This window comes from Sinocyclocheilus rhinocerous, unplaced genomic scaffold, assembly GCF_001515625.1.
Source record: "Sinocyclocheilus rhinocerous isolate Xijiao unplaced genomic scaffold, SAMN03320098_v1.1 scaffold787, whole genome shotgun sequence".
NCBI lineage: Eukaryota > Metazoa > Chordata > Actinopteri > Cypriniformes > Cyprinidae > Sinocyclocheilus > Sinocyclocheilus rhinocerous.
In genome coordinates, this window is record NW_015662932.1 from 251,730 (window position 1) to 275,477 (window position 23,748).

General features: G+C 36.9%; 1 protein-coding gene across 1 annotated transcript in view; it reads left to right on the plus strand.

The window, feature by feature from the left end:
• The window catches only part of LOC107728438 (transmembrane protein 132C), a 234,746-nt gene that overhangs the window by 106,362 nt on the left and 104,636 nt on the right, over positions 1–23,748 (plus strand). The window contains exon 3 of the mRNA XM_016538600.1: positions 9,339–9,482. Within this exon, the coding sequence (XP_016394086.1) occupies positions 9,339–9,482 (144 nt within the window). The remainder of the gene's footprint in view (positions 1–9,338; positions 9,483–23,748) is intronic.

A 23,748-nucleotide genomic window follows, 5' to 3' on the forward strand; every position in this document is an offset into this window, starting at 1 on the left:
TGCCAGTTGACACAGACAGATGTTATTGCTGGAGGGCAGCAGGTTGCTACACTGTTGACCGCTAACAAAGCCATAACATTAATATCTTGAAAATCTGATCAGAAATAAGATGTATTAGTAAAAAATAAGATGTCATTCTACTCTGACTAGAAATCACTTTTCATGCTGCTTAAAATTGTCATTCTGCAGAGAAAGCATTACAGCAGTGAATAATACATCATAGCATGAGCAAGATGAATGGTTATCAATGCATGAATCACCAGTTTTCACTCATCTTTTTTTTGTATTATCCTGCATGTGGGCTGAGGCAAATCATATAGATAGTGAAATTGCTCACAGTAACATTAAGTTCCCCTCCATCCTGCTTAAATGGATCAGCTCCACTATCTGCACTCTTACTGGTAGTCACTGTGACTACAGTAACATATATATCACTATTATTTCATTATAGTACTAGAGTATAGTAGAGGTTTTACCAGCGCCTTATTTTTTGGAGGCGTGCATTGGACTTATATTTTTCCTCGTCTGCTGCTTTGACGTCACATAACAGATTTCCTTCAGATTTTATGGAGCTCTTTGTTCGCTGCAGATGTGAGCGCCCCTTAAAACGGCCATAGATGTGCATTCTTGTAGCTCTTTGGGGATCATGCTGTGTTTATGAGTGATCTGCATTTATGACACAGACAGCATAAATGAAGGAATCATCAACTTTATGGAGTGAATTTCATATTGGGAAATAATATATGTGCTGAAATGAACAAGTGATGTAAATGATAAATGTGTATGTTTAGCAAACAATCTGTCCCGCAGTAGAGTGGAATGAGTGAGTGAGAAAGAGAGAGAAGATACAGCGAAACAGATTGACTTAACAAGATGTCGATTTACAGAGCAGACTGTGGAGTCACGCCCTGGGAACTCGGAAGCAGACAGAAGGAACGCGCACACACAAAACTTCACCTCAGAAGTACACCAGCAAATCTAAGGAGTTATATTCCCTGATGAACATGCACACGCACAAAAACATCTGCCCTCAGCAAAATGGAAAAACAAGAGAGGCACTTTGCCATAGATAGAACACTGACAACTACAAAGCAGAATCTTCCTCCATTTAACGTCCTCAGTCACCCTTCGTTGCCCTTCTGTAGGCTTTCACAGATGTCACCACTGTTACAGAGCATCTGCCAAGTGAGTGTCTCTCTGTCTGGCCTGACAGGAGACGGCGGGGTACCTCGTGTTGTTGTAATGTGTCTGGGGAGGCGCATCACTGTTTCCTAGATGTATAAGGGCTAAAATGCTGAGTTCCACGGATGCACTGGAATTAACTTGATGTGGTTTTGTGAGGTCATTGTGGGATTGTGCAACTTTTTGGTATTTTTTTTCTGTTTCATCTGGTTATGCCCCTGTTCCTTTAGTATTTTTTTTGTTGTTGTTTTTATTTCATGAATAGTGTAACAATTAAAACTGGCTTATAATTACAAAAACAAAACTTTTTTCACCCATTTCTTTATTGCCAAAATTATTTCGGTTGTAAGTTACCTTATATGTTTGGAACAGGGTCGGCGACCTATGGCACGCAGAGATATAATCACTGGCACGCGAGCAAGAATAGAGCAATAGGCAAAACTGCATACCGACGTACATTTTGAGGTTATCATTCCACATAGTCACACAGCCTTTTAGGAGCTATAAATACTATTAAAGTGTGAGAATTAACCTGCACTAGTCTACAGAGGCGTGTGGCTCCGGCAAACCATTCACGCGACTGCTGCACATACGAGGCACTTCAGATCAATGCTGTGCCATGTTTTCACAGAGGTTAAGTCTGTTTATCTTCAGTCAAGCTATTCGAATGAGTGCATGACAACTTACAGTTTATTTTGCATTTGTTGCTCTTAGCAATACATAAATTACAGCTATAAATTCTGGTTATTTTTAAGTCAGTATGCAAATTTCTTAAAGGGATAGTTCACCCAAAAATGAAATTTACCCCATGATTTACTCACCCTCAAACCATCCTAGGTGTATATGACTTTCTTCTTTTAGACAAATACAACTGCTGGGGCCAGTTGCATAAACTTAGCCACCATGTTAAGACTGTGTCTTAAGAACTAGTTTGATCAACTTGCAGTTGCCAAGGGGTAATCAGTCTTACTTTTCCAATACAAATAAGACCAATCTACCTTTTAATAACTGAATTAAAAAAGTTATAACCAGTCTTGACCAGATTACTAACCTTTTAAGACTAGTCTAAATAGTTTATGCAACTGGCCTCTGGGAGTATATATATATAAATGTCCTGGCTTTTCCATGCTTTGTAATGGCAGTGAATGGGGGTCGAGATTTTGAAGCCCAAAAAAGTTTGTCCATCCATCATAAAAAGTACTCCACACGGCTCTGGGGGGTTAATGAAGGCCTTCTGAAGTGAAGCAATGCATTTGTGTACGAAAAATACCCATATTTAAAACTTTTTAAACCATAAGCTCTCGTTTTCGCTAATTGTTGCATGCACATTCACAAGAGAGTGGCCAGTAGATGGCAACAAGTGACTGTATTAAAGAGTGAGTCATTAAATCATTTAGTCAGTTTGTAAAAAGTTATAACCAGTCTTGACCAGATTACTAACTTTTTTATTACTAACAGTTTTCGCTAATTGTTGCATGCACATTCACAAGAGAGTGGCCAGTAGATGGCAACAAGTGACTGTATTAAAGAGTGAGTCATTAAATCATTTAGCCAGTTTGTTTGTCTTAAAACACTGATTAATTCAGGCATGAAAAATTTGATTTTTTTTTATGACTGAGTGATTCAATAAAGAGATTTCTTCATTTGATTCATTCAGGATAGAGTGAGCCACTGACTTATTAATTAAAGCATTCCTTCCAAAAACAATGATTTGTTCAGGAGCGTGTGAACCATTAAATCATTAACTAAAAAGATTTGTTCAAAAATGCTGAATCATTCAGGTACAAGTGAAGCTTTAAATCATTCACTAAAGTAAGGGCAAATTTATTCAGGAACCAATGAGCCATGGAATAATTCATTAGCGCAATTTGTTTAAAAAGCTGATTGATTCAGGAAGGAGTGGCATTGTTTGGAACTATTTTTGTTGAGGGAGAAAAAAAATAGACAAAATAAATGGCAATATTGCATGGCAATATAAGTAAGGTAAAATTAACGATGGGCCTTTGAATTATTAGAAAAATATTGCACACCTGAGGTGGTGATCTGGCCACGACACAAAGCGGAGTCAGATGATATATTTCGATCAGATGATATATCATATATTTCTAGGCATCCGTCCGGTTTTTGTACTTAAAACGCTATTGGGAGTAGGATTAATTTCTTCCTCATCTCACCCAATGCCTCCGTTGCTAATTCCAAAACGTCATTTTAGACCTAGTAACGGAGACTTGAGCCGTTGATAGCAGACTAAAATGCAGTTAATAACTAAGTTATGAGAGAGAGAGAGAGTAAACCAATGATTGGATTTAACTACGTATGTGTCTCTGCTGTCTCCCTAAAACAAATATATGTGTTTGGGGACCGCTGAGGATATTACTTTTTGTTGATGTGGACTTTTACAGTCTGCACCGACTGTACTTGTGTGTTTTGCAACTAAATTGATCACAGACAAGAGAAGCATGCGCATGTGTGTAGCGTGAGTCACTAACTCACAGGCAGGGGACCGCAGAGAGGGGCTCCCAGGAGCACTCAGACTCAAAACTTATTGAATTTTATGCTGGTGTTTTTATTTTCTCATACTGCTACCTGGGGAGCAACTTCCCATCTCACTTATCTCATCATGATGTATGGAGGAATCCACCAGAGAGAGAGAGAGAGAGAGGAGCACAAATAGGTGAAACATTAAAAATTCTGTGAAAGAAAGAAAGCTTCACGAGGGGTGCTGTTGCTTTCCATTTAGTTTTGTGGGGAGCAACTTCCCATCTCACTTATCTCATCATTATGTATGGAGGAATCCACCAGAGAGAGAGAGAGAGAGAGAGGAGCACAAATAGGTGAAACATTAAAAATTCTGTGAAAGAAAGAAAGCTTCACGAGGGGTGCTGTTGCTTTCCATTTAGTTTTGTTCACACTGAGAAACACAAACATCTCACAGCGATCGGGTGTTTCAGCGGCATGCATAACAGCAGCGATTCACTCTCTTTGAATGGCCGTTTCACTCTGCGTGTGTCAGAACAGGGACCTCTAATGGGTTCTTCAACCTTTCTCAGGGTATTTACACTTTCAATATGAAAAGGACCCAGATCTTTCTTTCTGAATTGAACCGCCTGCTCATAAACAAAGCTAGAAAAGCCAGGGGAGTGAAAGTACCACATAACACAGATGTTATAAATGGACTTTTAACAACTCTGCCTCTTCACACTACTGTACTTTGTTGCATACTGTAGCTGTTTATATATTGAGCAACGTATTGCTTTGCACATATCTAATTTATGCTGTTTTGCCTTATTTACTCAGAACTTACACAGAACTTATTTAGATTTATTTACACAGTATATTTACTGTATATACATACACACATAGCCTCCCTTTGTTTTTGTTACCTGTTTTATTCTGCTTTTCTTTAACTTTATTCCTTTATTTTCTGCTTCAGGTGAATTTACATTTTAAGAGTTATGTGGTCTTGCGGAGACAGTATTTCACTGCTTCTGCACTATTTGTGTTTGTGACAAATGCAGTCTTCTCTAACAAAAAAAAAAGCTTGCCATGAAAGGTTTGTACACTCCTTAAATACCTCTGAAATCAGTCTGCAGATGCTTTTGAATTAATGGGAAAATATTCAGCAAGTTTGGCAGTACCAACACTGTAAAAATGATTATTGGAGTATGTTTTATAAGAAATTTTACTTCACAATTTCACATATCACAACGTGTCCACTGCAGTTTCTTTGTAATTGTTTGTGAAACTTAATAGCAATTTCTGAGTGAAAATTGTTGTTTAAAAGTTTAAAATCTTTTTTAGTGAACTTCAGTTTATTTTATATTTTTATATTATTATCTTCAGTTGTGGATATGGTATTTTAAGATTTATAAAAAACAATTGTTCTGCCAAGATACACTGTGGAAAAACATCTCAGGTTACATATGTAACCATGGTTCCTCGAAGGAACTCGAGCTGCGTCGGAAAACGCTATGGGAACGCCTTCTGTGACCACGCTCTGAATCACATGTGAAATCAGTACAATAGCTGGGCGAGACGTCACGGGCGGGTGACATCATGGCCAGGAAGCTATAAAAGCACGTGCGGCGGAGCCGGCATCAGCTTCAGGAATGAAGCAAGCGCCGACAGGGATGCCGGAAATATGGCACCGAGACTCAGCGTCTCGTTCCCTCGAGGAACCATGGTTACATACGTAACCTGAGACGTTCCTCTTCAGGAACTCGAGCTGCATCGGAAAACGCTACGGGAACGAGAACGCCCACGCCGCCAGACTTGCAAATCCCTGCCTAGTGTGGAAGAGCACAACTAAGGCGAGAGAAAGGGGAGCCAGGAGTGGCTAAAGTAGGCGGGGCCCACCATCCCGAAGGCCAGCTTCTGGAGGAGTGAGCCTTGACCCACAAAGGAGAGAGGAGATCAGAGGACTCGAGACTATGGAATAGCATCCTGATCCACCACTTAGCATAAGCTTCTCTGGCCGGAGGCCTCGGCCTCAGCTAAGAGAGTAACTACTTCCTGTTCTAATACCAGAGCCTGCTCGGGACCCACTAGAGTGGGGGTGACCCTGTTGAATCGAGGCGGACGAGAACCGAACTGTATTCTGTAGCCTCTTTCTACAGTACACAGGACCCATTGAGACACATTTTGCAGTAGTTTCCACGCTGCTAAATAATCTACTAAGGGAATCAGTCTCTCGAGACTGATCTCTGGTGTGCCCAGAACGGCTAGTTCGGTGCCTTGAAGTGTCTGCACGCCGACAGGGGACGACCGAACTAGCTGCTCTGGGGACCGTTCCCGTAGCGTTTTCCGACGCAGCTCGAGTTCCTGAAGAGGAACTGTGCTTTTTTTCAGTTGGTGTAGTTATGGCATCTGCCAGCAGGGGCTTACTGAACTATACTAACCAAAGGAGATCTATAATACCTGCAGAACACTATGTATTCACATTCATCTCAATGGCTGGAACTCAGTTAGTGCAGGACTCTTAGAAGTTTGTGATTTGAAATATGGCATCTTTGCTAATGGTGTCTCAATTCTGCAGCCAAGTTGTAAAGAAAGTCCATTTGACATTTTGAGGCCTAAAATCTATAAAATATGTATGGTATTTGCAATTAAATAAAAAAAAATGTATTATAGATTAAATTTATGTTAAATGCAATTAGTTTAACTTAAGAGTGCAACTTGTGTTCCAAAGTGACTTATATAATGCAATTAATGTCAAGCATACTGAAATATGCACCACACACAACATGTCAGTTCTAACATTGCTCACTAGATATCGCAAAATATTCATCACCAAACTAAAATGCAGTCAACCAAACATAAAAAATATTACATGGCTCAATTTTAATGCTATAAATCAGATATATTTTCACATTCAGTTTACAATGAATCCATTGAATGGCAGTAAATATCAGTCAGTTGATGGCAAATTAGACATTACTAGTTTGTGCATTTGTACAGAAATGTTTGAAATCTTGTGGGATTCAGTTTTATCTCTCTTCACATTCAACTTCACATTCAAACACAGTTTGTTCTTGTTAAGAAAGGTAAGGCACATTAAGCTCATTTGGAACTATATAAGTTTCAACCTAAAAATGTGAAAATTGTCCTTTACAATCCGCATGCATTTAGCATTTTCAGTCCATGGAAAGCTAAATAGTTGGCTTAAGACCTGCTTTGCCATCACTCAGCTCATTTTTCTTCATCTGACCACATCTGTTCACAGACCAGCTTTAACAAATTTAATGAAGCACTGTGTGCTCGAACAAACGTGCATTGATGTCCAACGGTGAAACCAATTATGAATCATAGGGCCGGTCTGCAAGGATCATAGGAGGCTAGTAATGAGGGATGTGTGGCCAAGCTAGACCTCTCTCATTTCGGGTGCTTCTCCATCTGTTATCTCCCCTGGGTCAATTATGGCCCCCTGTCACATGCTGATGCGGTCCCACCCCCAACCGAGTCTTTTGATTGGCTGTTTGCCAGCCATTTGTCATCCTATTACCGGCTTGTGGCCGGCCTGTACCTCTCTTTCTCTCTACCTCTGCTGGCCCTGAGCGGTTCACAGCGCGGAGAGAATGGAATCTATTCAAGCTCACATCCACTCCGCTTTTTCATTACCGACGACACGCTAGTGTGTCTGGGTGAACTGGACTAAATTCCCCGCCTTTCTCCCCAGTAGCTCTTCAGTTAGACTATTATTCCTTTGTATTTTTTTTCTCTGTGTGCACAGTATTGGATTATTGGATCCTACTAGTCGCTGTAGAGACTCTTAAGACTGTTGTACGCAGTAAATGTTAACCATGAGTTCCCGCTTTATTTTCACTGGGAAAAGTGATGGTACACACTAGCAGCAGGCACAGCACCAAAAATATAAATAATAAGAAATGTTTCTTGAGCATCAAATCAGTTGTGAAGAATCATGTGACAGTGAAGACTGGAGTAATGCTGCTGAAAAATCAGCTTTGCATCACACTAATCTATTATATTTCAAAATGTATAAAACAGAAAAGTTATTTTAAATTGCAATAATTTTTGACAATATTACAGTATATATTACTATATGTTTGATTAAATAAATGCAGCTTTGGTGAGCGTAAGGGTCTTTAACATGAAACAACTAAAAAATGTTACATTAAAAAGCATGAAAAAATCTTGCTGACCTCAAACTTGTGTGGATGTGTACATTCATTTTTAGATTTGTTTTACCAAACACATCTCAAAATTTATATATATTTTCATAATGTACATTATAATGTTGTGATGCCTAAATTCACTTGTAGAATTTATATATATTTTGAATTTGTAATGATTCATTTCATTTAAAAGTGTTTTTTAATTATTTTATTTTTAACTAAATATAACATTGGCTTTATTGGTTAATTGAATCAATTAATTATTGGTTTATCTGCATGTCAAATTTATCATTGATCATAAGATCATTCAAAAGTTATTTTATGTACAGTGAATAAAAATGGCATTTAGCTTTATTGTGCTTTTAAAAACCTGAAGAGAAGACTTTTTTTTTCTAATAAGCGGTTCCCATTTTTAATCTATTTTATGGGGAAATAACACATTTCATGGCTAAATAAATCCATTTTTGTTTTGTTAAACCATTTTAGTTATAATCACCTCATTCAGAGCATACACAGTATTGGGCATCATTAAAAATGGCTGTACACATTTTCTCTATTGTGTCAAATGTAAAATGACCTTCAGAACTTAGATTTGTGAATTTTATTTTATGTAAACAGTTTGTTTGAGAAGTAAGTTTAAGTTATTAGGAAGTCACTGTCTGATGTGAAAGCTGAATCTTCAGTCAGGAAAATCTCTCAAATCTCCCATTCTACTGCTGGTAAAATGACCTTCAGAACTTAGATTTGTGAATTTTATTTTATGTAAACAGTTTGTTTGAGAAGTGAGAAGTAAGTTTAAGTTATTAGGAAGTCACTGTCTGATGTGAAAGCTGAATCTTCAGTCAGGAAAATCTCTCAAATCTCCCATTCTACTGCTTAAACCAGTCAGATTTCCCAGTCTGTATATTAGCTCCTATACAGATCTGAGTAGATTATCCACAACTCAAATGGTGAGTACAAAATCGGCTACAGGCTCTGCTTAACTACGAGAGCTCTAGAGCTGGCAAAAATGAAAGCTTATAATAGTTATAATCAGGTGCCTGGTTAAATGCTCAATACAAATGTGGATTGTTCTCCAGTAGGTTAAGTGTAGGCCATAGAGAGACACACAGAGACTGAAGCACTTCAATGGTTGCAGGACTCAATCAGCTCCATATAATTCTCTCATTTAGTATAATGCAGAAATAGATAGTGGAGAGCGATAGATCCTGCAGAAAGTGGTCCGTGCAGTTGACATTCAAGTAGTGTGTTATTATGTTAATCTGCTGGCATAAGTGAATGGTTTGGAAATGGAAAGCACAGGGTTATAACTACACAGATGCCATAACTGGGCTTTTTTTTTTTTTTTTTGCATTGGCCCTTATGTTCATTAAAATATTATGCCGGAATCAACCAATCAAACACTCAGTAATGTCAAAAATGTTTAAAAAAGCATGCAACTTTCTGAATGATATGCGCTTCTGTGATGTATTTACTGTAGTGCATTGATGTTTATCTCTATTTTTGTCTTTCTCTGTAATGCAGGGTGAAGTTAAAAGATGGAGTGGCATTCCTTGGTGCTCGACCCAGTAACCCCACGCTTTGGATGGTTAGTCAAGATGTCAGAACAGAAGGTCACAGGATTGTGACCCTGCATTGTCGCCGTAAGGAGTCCAGCTATGGACAGAGGTCAGTTACCATAAACTAGCTCATCCTCAGTTTGAACTGAAGGTTGTCCTTGTAATTTACTTGCTGGAAATTGCATGCAGTTGTCTAAGAATTTGAGAGCTTCGGATATTGTTGCATGGTCTCAGCTTTGTCTATTAACATGTACATGTGGTCTGTGTAATCTAATAAGGTCCTCACTCAAAATTTGGACAAAACGAGGCAGCTCATTAGAGATGTTTTTATTCTTTCACTGCAGACAGAGCAGGACCTTTGTGATGTTGTAATATCTCCCAAAAAGAATTAGGCCACTTAAGCCACACGTAAAATGTATGCATTTATTCAACTATATGGGCATTTTGGTCCTGTGGGCCTTTTAAAAAAAAAAAGTGTCTTAAAACACACTTTTCACACTCTCACTAGCTTGTATAACTGGTTTCATCTCAAGCTCTTTACTAACACTATTGTTTCATTGGTAAACAGGTACACAAACATTTTGAGAAAAAAAAAATAGACCAAACTTGAAGGGCAGCCACAGTTTTTGAAAAATTCATACAAATCATTTTCACACAATAAATATTGACATGGTTTATGTTTATGTCACTGTTTGTTCGATCATCATAGTTAATAATTCATATTTTTACGATGAATTTTCATATATTTAGATTGAAAGTTTGGCTCTGGGACAAGGGTAAAACAATAACAAATTTCAGTGTGATGATAAAAAAGATTAACTTTTTTAGTTTAAATAAAAATCAGCCCCTGGGACATAAAAGTGTTCAATATTAGAGAAATACAGATGATCTTTGCATTACAGAACAGAATATCAAAGCAAGTGGCCTTTATTTGAACTGACTTCACACATCTTCTAAAATGACCTTGGCGCTTCATTGAAAAGTGAAGTTAGTTCTGAAAAAAACTCTTTCAGCATTTGTTTGTAGATGCCTTTGGGTTTGATGTTTTGCATGGTTGATGTTTTACATCTTTAAGTTTGATTTACGTTTTCTAAAAGTGTCCAAATTCCTTCTGGGGCCACTATGCACGTGTCTAAATATAGATTTTCCTCAACTCATCAAATAGTAATATTGGGATTAGGATAACTGGACATCAACAGAGATATTAAAGGAAGGATTTTAATACCATGTGATGGACTTAAGAGTTTGCTTTGGAATAGATTTTACTTTGAAGTTGTTGAAAGCTGTCAGAGGAATGTATGAAGTCAAAAAGCCAAAATGCTTCATTTCCATTCCACTTGTGTCACCAAGCAGAAATGGAAAAATAATGACTGTTGTCATACAGGTTTCTCTAATACTGTAGGAATAGGAAAAAAATATATTGTAACACTCTGTTTTCGTTTGAACCCCTGATGTCACATGGACTATTTTACCGATGTCCTTACTACCTTTCTGAGCCTTGAACGTGTCAGTTGCGTTGCTGTCTGTGCAGGGTCAGAAAGCTCTTGGATTTTATCAAAAAATATCTTAATTTGTGTTCTGAAGATGAATGAAGGTCTTACGGGTTTGGAATGACATGAGGGTGAGTAATTAATGACATCATTTTCATTTTTGGGTGAACTAGCCCTTTAAACTTACCCAATAGTTAACAGTGCATCACACTTTTTCCTTCCTATTAGAATACTGAATCAGTGACCCAAGGGGGTCTTCGTCCGAAAGTTGTTTAATCCATTTCCAAATCTTATTTGCATGCTCAAATTAATCTGGAAAATAGGAGACCGTGTTGATGGATGCAGAAGAAAAAAACACGCTGGTCGTAATTAAGTGTGAATTTGCAGTCTTTGTGTGTCATCATACTCTTAATCACATTTCTCCACAGATCTGGAAGTAGCGTTAATGAACTGGGCTCTGCACTGACAGGTGTAATTTTCTGCATTAAATGCAGTTGGGTGGAAGTCTGTAAACTTTAAAGATTAAGCCCAGTGTTATCATGAAGCTCAGTGTGGCACCGCAGAAATGAAACGCCTAAGTAAACAGTCCTTTTGCGTAGCAGTTTGCACCTTGCCTGTATCAGAAATTTAATTTATTTCCTTCTCTTTCTCTCTTTTTTTTCCCACCAAAGCAGATTATAAACATACTGAAAGATGGTTTCCTCTACTTTGTTCTAATGGGTTTTTTTTTTGGTTTTTTTTTACTTATTCAATAAATTGTGTATACATATATACTGTTAAAAAATTTGGGGTCAATAAGATTTTTGTTAAAGAAATTAATATTTTTATTCTGCAAAGGCATTAAATTGATCAGATGTGCAGTGAAAATATTTATAATGCTACAAAAGATTTTTATTTCAGATAAATGTTCTTTTGAACTTTCTGTTCATCCTGAAAAAAAGTATCTCAGTTTCCACAAATATATTAAGCAGCACAATTTGATACTAATAAGAAATGATTCTTGAGCAGCAAATCAGCATATTCGAATGATTTCTAAAGGATTTTGTGACTCTGAAGACTGGAGTAATGATGGTGAAAATTCAGCTTTGCATTGCAGAAATAACTTACATTTTACAATGTATTAAAGGGGTCATATGATGTTGCTAAAAAAATATTATTTTTTGTATTTGGTGTAATGAAATGTGTTTATGTAGTTTAAGGTTCAAAAAACACATTATTTTCCACATACTGTACATAATTGTTTCTCCTCTATGCCCCGCCTTTCTGAAACGCGTCGATTTTTACAAAGCTCATCTGTCTGAAAAGCGAGGTGTGCTCTGATTGGCCAGCTATCCAGTGCATTGTGATTGGCCGAATACCTCAAGCGTGTGACGGAAATGTTATGCCCCTTACCATACTGTGATGCCGTGTCCGGCCGGAGCGACGAGACAAAAACATTAAAACCCATTATAAATGAGGCATTTGTTGCATCCAGTGGGGACATAATTACGGATTATAATGATTTATACTGTCTTTTTAAGCATTGCGTTGCATCTTGCCACGTAAACATAAAACCATGTCTGCATTTGTGATCGGAGAAATGACAAACAACAAGCGCTACTCTACACTGCTCAAAACTCGCGTTTGAATCGTCAGTGGCAAATTCTTTAAATATAAAAAAACTTACTTACGGTCTGTGAGTCAGAACAGCCGGCATTGTAGTCTACTCTCCCAGGATCAGGAAACAATCCTCCATGAAATGCGCTGGACACATCTGAATATTTGAGTTAAACTGTTCTGGAACCACCATCAGTTAACCACTGATTTCTAGTCGTGTCCTCTTTTGGAAGGCCAAACAAAGAAGTTTCGCCTTCACAACGAAACACACGGAGGGCTAGAGTGAGCGGAGGCCGACCTGAGTGAGCGGCGGAGGGCTAGAGTGAGCAGAGGCGGCAGGCTTGAGAACGGCACGGCCGGTGGATTCGATGAAGGAGCGGTCGGCGTGCTTGCGGCAACCACATGTGACGACCCCGGGCTGGACTCCGCTTCGTCCACGGTGAAAGCCGATCCAGCGATCCACAGCGCTAAGTTGATGTATTTCCTCAGCAACCAGCATGGATCAGCCCTAGGCATGACGAAGTGGATATCGTCCTCTTTTGGAAGGCCAAACAAAGTAGTTTCACTTTCACAACAAAACACACAGAAAACAAACACACAGCGCCTTCACGACATGGCAGCGGCGGCAACAACAATACTACAGCGAGAATAAAAGTTACGTCTTCTTTCTTTGCGTGAACATTTGGGCGGCGTTATGCAAGTCTTCCAACATCGCGACGTAGACATGTGGGGGCGTGTTAGAACAAGCCGTTTTAGGTAGGCGTGGTTGACTCTTAACTTTTATAAAGAATGTATCTTTGGATTTGAGACTTTAGTCTTTGTAACTTTACAGATATTCTTTATGCACCAAGAGCTTGTAACACTTCAAGGAGAAAGGAAAAATGGAAATCGCATCATATGACCCCTTTAAAAATAGGAAAAATTTATTTTAAATTGTTTTACTGTATTTTTTTCAAATAAATGCAGCCTTGGTGCGCATAAGAGACTTCTTTGAAAACATGAAAAAAAAAATCTTACTGAAAGTCTTGCTGTGTGTTTATATATGACTATATTTATTTTTAGTTACTATTATTATTTTTGGTTTGTTTGTTTGTTTATTTTTTGTTAATATGTATATATGTATTCAGGCTACTAAGCTGTGGTGTAAACAACAGTGTACTAAAGTACTAAAACATTAATGACCCATTACCGATGTGCTTTGTAGGTTTGGGAAGCTGTAATAATGCTGGATTAAATTTGTGGGGGGAAAATGTAGTTGAATTCTTGCTGCTTGGACTGAGGCAGGGAAATCTGTGTCTATGAGCTAAAACACAACAGTGTTAGTGATATAAATAGATTTCAAAGCAGTTTTTCATCATCTCCCACTTCTCTGTAAGCATGTTTAGAGGTTGTATTGAAGTAAATGGATAAACTTAACTCCAGGTTCAAACTCAGTCAATTATTAGTCAGTTATTGAAGCTTATTTATTAGAATACACTGTCCAATATTTTTTGTTTTCGCCATGTAAAAATGTGGTATTGTAGATCACGCATAATTATTATTACTTAAGAATATTTAAGTAAAAATGTCATCATTTATTCAGCATCATGTTCTTTCAAACCTGTATGACTTTCTTTATTCCATGTAAAAAGGTTAGATTTTTAAAGAATATGTTGGCTGCTTTTATACATATATATTAGACTTGGAATATAGTGTGCTACTAAAGTAGAGTTCTAATTTTATGATGCTTTTTTTGTCATTTTGGAGCTTGACAGTCTCATACATCATTTATTTTCATTATATGGAAAACAGCAGCCAAAATATTCTCTGCAAATTTTCCTTTTGTGTTCCACAGAAGAAAAAAAGAAAGAAAGAAAAGAAAGTCTCACAGGTTTGGAACAACATTGTGGTGAGTAAATTAAAAACAACATGATTTCCTTAATGTGATATTATCACATTTAAAAACTAAATTTTTTCATGCAGTTCATATTTCTATATATAAAGTCGCAAGATTTTAAGTAATGCTTAAACATTTCTTACATGCCAAAGTCTAATCAATCCAGAAGAATAAAAAAAAGAAAAGAATAAACTTGCAAGTAGAAATCACACAAACAAACAGAAATTTACCATTTCTTAATTTGATTTTGTGAAATTGAATGGAATATTAACTGAGTTACCCAGCTGCCTTTGTAATAGGGAGTCCCTAGTCATGTCACATGACACATTTCTGCTTAATCCAGTCTGGCATTGATCTAAGACCAGGAGTTTAGGACTAAATAAAGCATGTTAGCTTTAATCTAGGTCTATTGGGACGTCCAGAGCTCTAATCTCTCCAGCTGGCGCAGGCACTTCTTAAAGACAAAAGAAGCACCACGGAGCTTACTGTGTATGATCCATTCCCCTCTTTCATCTGGCTTCTTTTTCACGTTCCCTTATTGCTTGAGCTATTCCCTCTGTCTGTTTCTTATGTTTCTTTCTACTCTTTTATTCTCTGTTAAATTCCAGCACATTTTGTAGATATCCAGGGGCTAATTTACTAAGCAGTTGCTCCACCTGTGTCTCATTCATTAACCGTCCACAATGACGTTTAACCAGACGCTCTCTGCACAGGTATAGCGCTGCATTGTGAGTATTTAAAGGGTTAGTTCACCCAAAAATGAAAATTCTGTCATTAATTACTCACCCTCGTGTTGTTCGAAACCCATAAGACCTTCGTTCATCTTCAGAACACAATTTAAGACATTTTTGATGAAATCTGAGGGCTCTCTGACCCTCCCATATACAGCAAGGTAACTACCACATTCAAGGTCCAGAAAAGTACCAAGATGATCGACAAATAAATACTTTTTTCATCATGCCGGATCTGGGTCAGCGCCGCCACATGCTCGCGTTATGATACTGTCGTGAACGCGCGTCCACAAGTGACGCAGTAGAGACGAAAATGTGGAATAAAGTCGTTATTTTTGTTTTCTTTGCACAAAAAATGTATTCACGTAGCTTCGTAACTTTACAGTTGAACCACTGATGTCACACGGACTACTTTGTCGATCATCTTGGTACTTTTCTGGATCTTGAACGTGGTAGTTACCTTGCTGTCTATGAGAGGGTCAGAGAGCCCTCAGATTTAATCTAAAATATATTTTATTGTGTTCCGAAGATGAACTAGTCTTACGGGTTTGGAACAACACGAGGGTGAGTAATTAATGACAAAATGTTCAATTTTGGGTGAACTAACCCTTTAAATCAAGCTATTGTCCTTTCAGCGCAAACATATTTAAAAGAGATTTTCTATTGATCACTGCAGCAGTAATAAATCAAAGGAAAATCAACTGACGGAGAAGAGCATTGTAACTGACAATGTTTATCCAGATATAATGCTGTATGTATCATATTTAATGCATGGGTCAAAACATTATTAGTCTGGGGTGTGTTTCCCAAAAGCAACTATGGTCGCAAGTTTCGTCGTTGCCAATTGAGTTCAATGGAACTAACGACCATAGTTAGCTAACGATTCTTTTGGGAAAAGCACTCAGTACTTCTACAATCTTGAATAAATTGGATACTTAAAGTGTATTTATTTAAATCTCCATTGTAATGTAGTATGCCTACTACATTTAAAAATAGTTTTTTAAAAATGTAAAAATGTTCATCAAATAATTTAATTTTATGAAATATTTTACCAAAAGTGAAAATGTACATTCGTTTTTGTGTGCATAGCCTCTTCTGGCATTAAAATCTCACTGATTTTCACAATGAAAATGTTTTTTACTACTATAATTTTATTCATATAAAATAAAGATGTATAATACTTTTTATTCATGTGATATATTATACACTACCATTCAAAATTTTGGTTGGTAACACTTTTAGTGTTTTTTTTAAAGAAGTCTGCACTTATTTGATCAGAAATACAGAAAAACAGTAATATTGTGAAATATTATTACAATTTAAAATAACCTTTAATATAAATGTAATATATTTTACCATCACATATGCATTTAGTCATTAAAAAATTACATTATATTTTAAAATGTAATTTGCTTAATTTATGTAATTTATGTAATTTTACATTTAAAATATTTTAAAATGTAATTTTAATTCCAGTCTACAGTATCACATGATCCTTCAGAAAACATTCTAATATGCTGATTTTTATTAGGATCTATTGTTTTTGTCCACGATGAAAAATTAGGAAATTAATAGAAATGCTTCAACAATGCATTAAAATACATTTTTTGAGTTTTAAATGTTATGATCAGTAAATTATACAAGCCTGATGTATCAAATATGATACATTAACCTAAAACTCCAGCTCGACTCACAAAATTGGGATTTACGGTGTGCAAATTGCACTGTGATCATGTTTGTATCATTTCCTGCAGTGAACCGTGCTCTAAACCAACACAGAGAGCATTTCCAAGTAAATGACACTATCAGCAGAGACAATTCATTTTTCGCGAGTTCCCCCCGTTGTCATTCTCCCGTTCTATTTTTCTCACTTCTCTCTCATCTCTTCTCTTTCTCATTACTCCAGTGTTGGATCAGTTTCCATCACCACGCTGGACCTGTCATCCAGTTTCTGCTTTCTTCAATATTCTCTTGCATTTTTTTCATTCTCTTCATCACTGATGGAGGGACAAGGTCCTGGTGTGGATGGACGACGGGGCAGGTCGATCCGCTCCGGCTCCCGCCTCTTTTCCTTTATTACATTCTCCTGTTCTTTTCTCGGTGGGGGAAATTTGATTAGGCGTGCTATTACCTTCGGTGGGCACCTTTCACCCTGCCATTTATGAAAGGTGTTACTGGAGAATAAGAGCTACTGTCAGACAGACAGAGACAAAGAGTGGGAAGAAATGAGATTGCATCACGTATACAAAGACGAAAGGAATGGATGACATGATGAAAAGGAAGAGAGAAGGGATGTGGTGGTGTGTTTGCCTACAGTCAGCAGCTTTTTCTGCTCTACAGGGTGTAGTGTGCCATGTACGTTTGTTGAATCTGTCTGTTGTGCTGGCAGCTTTTGTTTGTTCGAGGAAGGTCAGAGCAATATTGAGTTATGAACAAGAGTTTGCCGTCTCTTTTACCAGTGTAGATTGCCAGGGGTGTCCCGTAGACATATGAAACCTCACGCAAGCTCACCATAGACAGAGTTTCTCTTTGGTGAAGCTGAATCATGTGTAGCATGAAAAGCTGGATTTACAGTACACAGGTCTTTGAAGCTCAGAGATGGTTTAAAAGTTCTTACACAAGAATTGTAGGAAACAAGACACGTGCTGATCGACTAAACTTATGAGACTAAACTGAGTGCAAAAGCAATGAAAATATAAATGAGAGGACACCTCATGATCTCTCACCCTGAGCTCTGTGATGGAATTGGAATTGAGTGGAGGAGATTTGTTAAACTCACAATGAAATCAAAATGGACTATTCTTTTTTTTTAATGTAATATGCATGTGCTTTGGTAGTCTTTAATCTTTAATTCTCATTTGACAACCCATTTTTGTGTTTATCATATTTACGCAACCTGCCCATGTGTTTTTTTTTTTTTTGGTCAATTTTGAGTTGACTAAAGGTCTGGGCATTTTGATCTAGTTTTAGCCAATTAAAACTTTCACATTTTAGTCATGGTGCATAATGGTTATACTGATAATCACAATTATTTTGCTCAAAATTCTAAACATGATTACTGATCATGATTGTTGTAATTTGAGAAATGACATCAGAATTATTAGACTTTCACATATAAGCACACACGTGATTTATATGACCTCGCCTAATTTCCTGATTTATTATATTATCAGAAATACAAACACACTGTCTACATTACAAAAACTCAGAATGTTCTCTCAAAAGCTACAACAGTGAATTTTCTAATATTCTAATAATTAGGAATGATATTCATGTTTTTCTAATAAAACATCAACAATAAGGGCTTTTTTATTGTGGTGCAGCATTGAGGTTGAACTGAGGTTATTCAGCAACCTCAATTGCAATCAGTATATTTGAGATCCATGTTTGGATGTATTACTGTTTCTCAGAAAGTTTAACGGTAGATTTAGCCACAAACTGTATTACACTTTCATTTGAGCAGAATATCTCAGATTACTAAACTCCATCTTACATGTTTGTCCATGTTTTCAGTGTTTATTTTCTGCAGTAAAGAGACAGTGTGTGCAAATGGTTGCCAGGTTGCAAAGATAAAGTAAAACAGGGTATAAAAATGTGTCCTTTTAAAGGGGTCCTATTATGATTTTTCACTTTTTTAATTTTAGTCAGTGTGTAGTGTGTATGTTTGGGCATAAAAAAGATCTAGAAAGTTACAAATCTCAAAGCTCTGAAAGGGAGATTTAAAGTCCTGAAATCTGGCAACCCCAAGCCTGAAAACCCTTAGAGGTCTGTATTTTTTCTCTGTTTTGTTGAAGAAAATATAGAACAAATTTGGATATAGAGTTTTTATTTTTTAAACTACATTGTACTCATCTTTTTAATCAGTGATATTGCAAGTTAAAATAATCATAGTGTTTAATGATGTCAGTGTCATCTTGTCTTTGTCTCGCCTTAGTCATGGAAAAAAAGACTGTCAATGAATCTTTTTCGTCATAGTTTCCATTAATGAAATTAACACTAGTTTGCTCACAAATCTTTTGAATGCTCATACAAAACTATTTCTTTACCATTTGAATTTGTCCTCTCACAATTTACTGAAGTAAAGTTTGTCCTCCCATCTCATGTTATTTCATTAGAAAATATTTTCGAACACAACGTTTCTCGGGGTATGTTTTGCAAACAATACAAGTTTTACAAGAATGCGAAGTTTCTTGGGGTAACTTCCAAATTTTGTCAGAGGATGAAAAAGCATTAAATTATAATTTGTCCTATAATTTTTTCCCATCATCATGTGCCTTTAGGGGTTCCATCAAGTTCAGATCTGTGTTAGTTAATGATTATTATTATTATACAGTTAAATGACCGTTATCTCTTTTTAAAAGTGTGCTGCACAGTCATTTTTATAGCATTCTAGCAGGTATTTTTTTAAGGTAACATTAACACTAATAGTCAGTGAATATGCCACAGACAATGTCAAGTTCAGCACCGATTTAAGGTTAATCAAGTGAAATGACTTAATGTTCTAAAGAATGTTCCATTGTGTTCTAAATGGTTAAAAAGCATGCTGGGCTGCTCACCTGACTGGCTTTGAGTTCTCAGGATGCCATTTTTAGTTAAATCTGTCCAAACAAAATCTTTATCATTCCCATAATGTCTTACATTTTGATTTGTCTGTCATATAACTTGAGAACACTTGGGTTGTATCACAGAAGCCATATGAACTTCTCTTATTATGCTTTTTTTGTCCTTTTGGGAGCTTGATGGCCCACTGGATGTTTTTGGTGCATAGAAAAGTGCATTTTCCATCACTTTTTACATTTGACCAAAGGAAAAAGTCATGCAGGAACAACATGAGGCTGAGTAAATAATGACAGAATTTTCAGTTCCCTTTCAGTCGGTCACTCTCGACGTCACGTCGGATGACCGATGAATTGGGATCTCGCTTAGAGAGACCAATCTACTTCGAGTGTAAACTAAACGAGCCAATGCACATTGGCATGCGATTATTGCATCCAGCTGTCCTTCAGGGAACGAGGGTTACATACGTAACCGAGACGTTCTTTGGTGAAATATACTTTTATGGTTTTGTAATTTCTCTCCAATCGACAAAGGAATCGAGACACAGGTCGCTCCGTGTTAAAGCATTCACATTGGAGCGTCTTTGCGAGGACATGAACATTGTGACAACAGGCTGGGACACAAAGACCTCTCAAGGTAATTTACGAGATAAGTGCTTACAAGATAGCGGGTCCTTTATTATTCATCTTTAAGAAAACTACAGGACGTCACCCATGCATTAAATGTCTGGTCAACTATTTTACTCCGTGTCCCCTAGACAAATTAATAAGTTGGGGAGGAGACGTCTTGTGTCGTTAAGGCTCCCAGTTTCAATCGTTAAACGAAACTATTTTCATCAACTCACTCCGGTTCCTCATACGTCTCCATTAGCTCTGCGCGGTTATTAGTGCCATAATGTTCAGATAATTCACAGCGGACGGTCAAGAGACACAGACCTGCGATAGCGTGCTGGCCTATTTCAGAGCCGCCGAAGAGCGCCACAGGGGATGATTACACCAATCACGTTGCATTACAGACAAATGAAAAGAGCACACGGGTTGGCCATATAAACCATACGCAGCCTCGGGACAAAGAGTCGACTTGTCATGATCTTGAACAAAGTAGTCACATTATTCGTGAACAAGACTATGAGATCAGTTTCACAGTTATTTATTATCATTGAGCTACTATTATAATTCTTATTAATATTTTGAAATAACCTTCAAGTATATTTTGGTAATATATATGCTGGTGGAGATTTTTTATATTGTGCACATTTTTATATTTTGTAAAATATTGGTTGAGCCTTGCTAACATAATTTTAAGATCATATATGAATTTGGCCCTGAGAAGACCTTATTTTAGTATATTAGATATACACATTGTATTATATTGCATATATTTTAATATATTAACAATAATGTAAATATATTAAAGTTTATGCAATATAATTTAATGTATTTAACAATATCATTACAATGTAAAATAACTGTTTTTGTATATTCACAAAAACTGCAACTTACTAAGGCAGTGATAGTCAGAAATCGAAAAGGTCTCAAATGATGTGCCTCATGCTCCATTCATTGAGCCTTCTGTATGATCTATCCTGAACACAGATTTGCGGTAATACCAAACTCTACTTTAATTTACTAGAAATAATGATTTAAGAATAATGCAGAATAAATCAAGAATAACATTTATTGTTTGCCAGGCAGTATTAAACATCAATTAAAAGAATGAAAAAGAATACATGGTACACAACTGATCAGCATAAAATATAAAATACAGTTCAAAACATGGTATTAAAAATAAGTAGTTTCAAGAAGTCAGCATACCTGGCAATAGAGACACACAGCAACTGTGTGGGAAGTTCTGGATACAGATGCTTCCTTGAGTGGTTTGCCAAATCCCTTTAAATACCCCAGATCTAACAAAAGGACTATAAACATTTAGCACCCAAATATTTATGCAACTTTTGTTGGAACTTTTCTCGTGCCCAAAAGGTCACACACCTAGTTTTAGGGATGAAAGCAAATGGTTATCAAAGATCTTTATTGGGGCATCTCCCACATCAGAAGAACAGGTTTTGTTTTCTTTATTCTTGCTTGTTCTGTTGATGCAAGAGTGAAACCACCTTACCAGTCGCACCTGAAGTATTTATATTGACCACACATAAAACAGCTTGAAACAATAGATTTGTGAAATAAGCATGACTGATTGAAATTCAGTTTTGGTCAAATCCATCCTTACAGGGGGGACAGAGTTGTTTAAAATATGATTAAAACCATGCATATTGTAAATAACAATGTTTTATACTTTAAATAATCGTGTAAGTTGTAGGGATTTCTAAATATGAACAGACCCTGATATGCCACTATCAGCCATCATGAGGTCCGGATTAATTTAATCAAGAGATGCCACAGAAATCTTTTGTATGAGGACTGAAAATACCGCGTGATGCCTCGTGATCCAATGAAAAGAACTATTATATGTATGCACAGGAAGCGGCTATGTTAATCACGCCCTCGGGCCGGCAAGCACGGAATCTCTATGCATGACTGTCACATGTTTTGTGACCACCTACTTCCTGCCCTGTCTGAAACCCTTACGTTTCTTATGTTACAACAAAAGAAACAGAACCTTGCATGACGATTACCTTTAAACTCTGCTTGCTCATAACAAAAAGCAGTTTTTTATGTTCACGAAAACTGCAACTTCCTAAGGCAGTGATAGTCAGAAATCGAAAAGGTCTCAAATGATGTGCCTCATGCTCCATTCATTGAGCCTTCTGTATGATCTATCCTGAACACAGATTTGCGGTAATACCAAACTCTACTTTAATTTACTAGAAATAATGATTTAAGAATAATGCAGAATAAATCAAGAATAACATTTATTGTTTGCCAGGCAGTATTAAACATCAATTAAAAGAATGAAAAAGAATACATGGTACACAACTGATCAGCATAAAATATAAAATACAGTTCAAAACATGGTATTAAAAATAAGTAGTTTCAAGAAGTCAGCATACCTGGCAATAGAGACACACAGCAATTGTGTGGGACATTGTGGATACAGATGCTTCCTTGAGTGGTTTACCAAATCCTTTTAAATACCCCAAATCTAACAAAAGGACTATAAACATTTAGCACCCAAATATTTATGCAACTTTTGTTGGAACTTTTCTCGTGCCCAAAAGGTCACACACCTAGTTTTAGGGATGAAGGTAAATGGTTATCATAGATCTTTATTGGGGCATCTCCCACATCAGAAGAACAGGTTTTGTTTTCTTTATTCTTGCTTGTTCTGTTGATGCAAGAGTGAAACCACCTTACCAGTCGCACCTGAAGTATTTATATTGACCACACATAAAACAGCTTGAAACAATAGATTTGTGAAATAAGCATGACTGATTGAAATTCAGTTTTGGTCAAATCCATCCTTACAGGGGGGACAGAGTTGTTTAAAATATGATTAAAACCATGCATATTGTAAATAACAATGTTTTATACTTTAAATAATCGTGTAAGTTGTAGGGATTTCTAAATATGAACAGACCCTGATATGCCACTATCAGCCATCATGAGGTCCGGATTAATTTAATCAAGAGATGCCACAGAAATCTTTTGTATGAGGACTGAAAATACCGCGTGATGCCTCGTGATCCAATGAAAATAACTATTATATGTATGCACAGGAAGCGGCTATGTTAATCACGCCCTCAATGAGTCCGCTATGTTAGCAATAATAACGTTAGCTGCTTGATGGACAGGGTTGCCAGGTTTTTACAACAAAACTCGCGCAATTACTACTCAAAACTAGCCCAAACTAACCGCGTTTCGAGGGGGGTCGCCTGGTAAAATTCACATTCCAGGGGCTAAATATCACGTTATTGGGTCGCTTCAACCCACGGACATAATAAACAACCCCGCGGCAACAGTGTTAAAGTAGCCCAATTCCAAGGGAAAACTGCGGACCTGGCAACACTGTGACGGATAGTAATGTCTACAACGGACACGAGCGCTGTCTATTTGGCACGGTCTACACTAATAGAAGTAAGGCTTTCCTCTGTGTATACATATCCTTACAAGTACAATTTTAGCTGTATTATTTGTGTCTCCTTCAAAAATTGCTCTTGAGAAATTT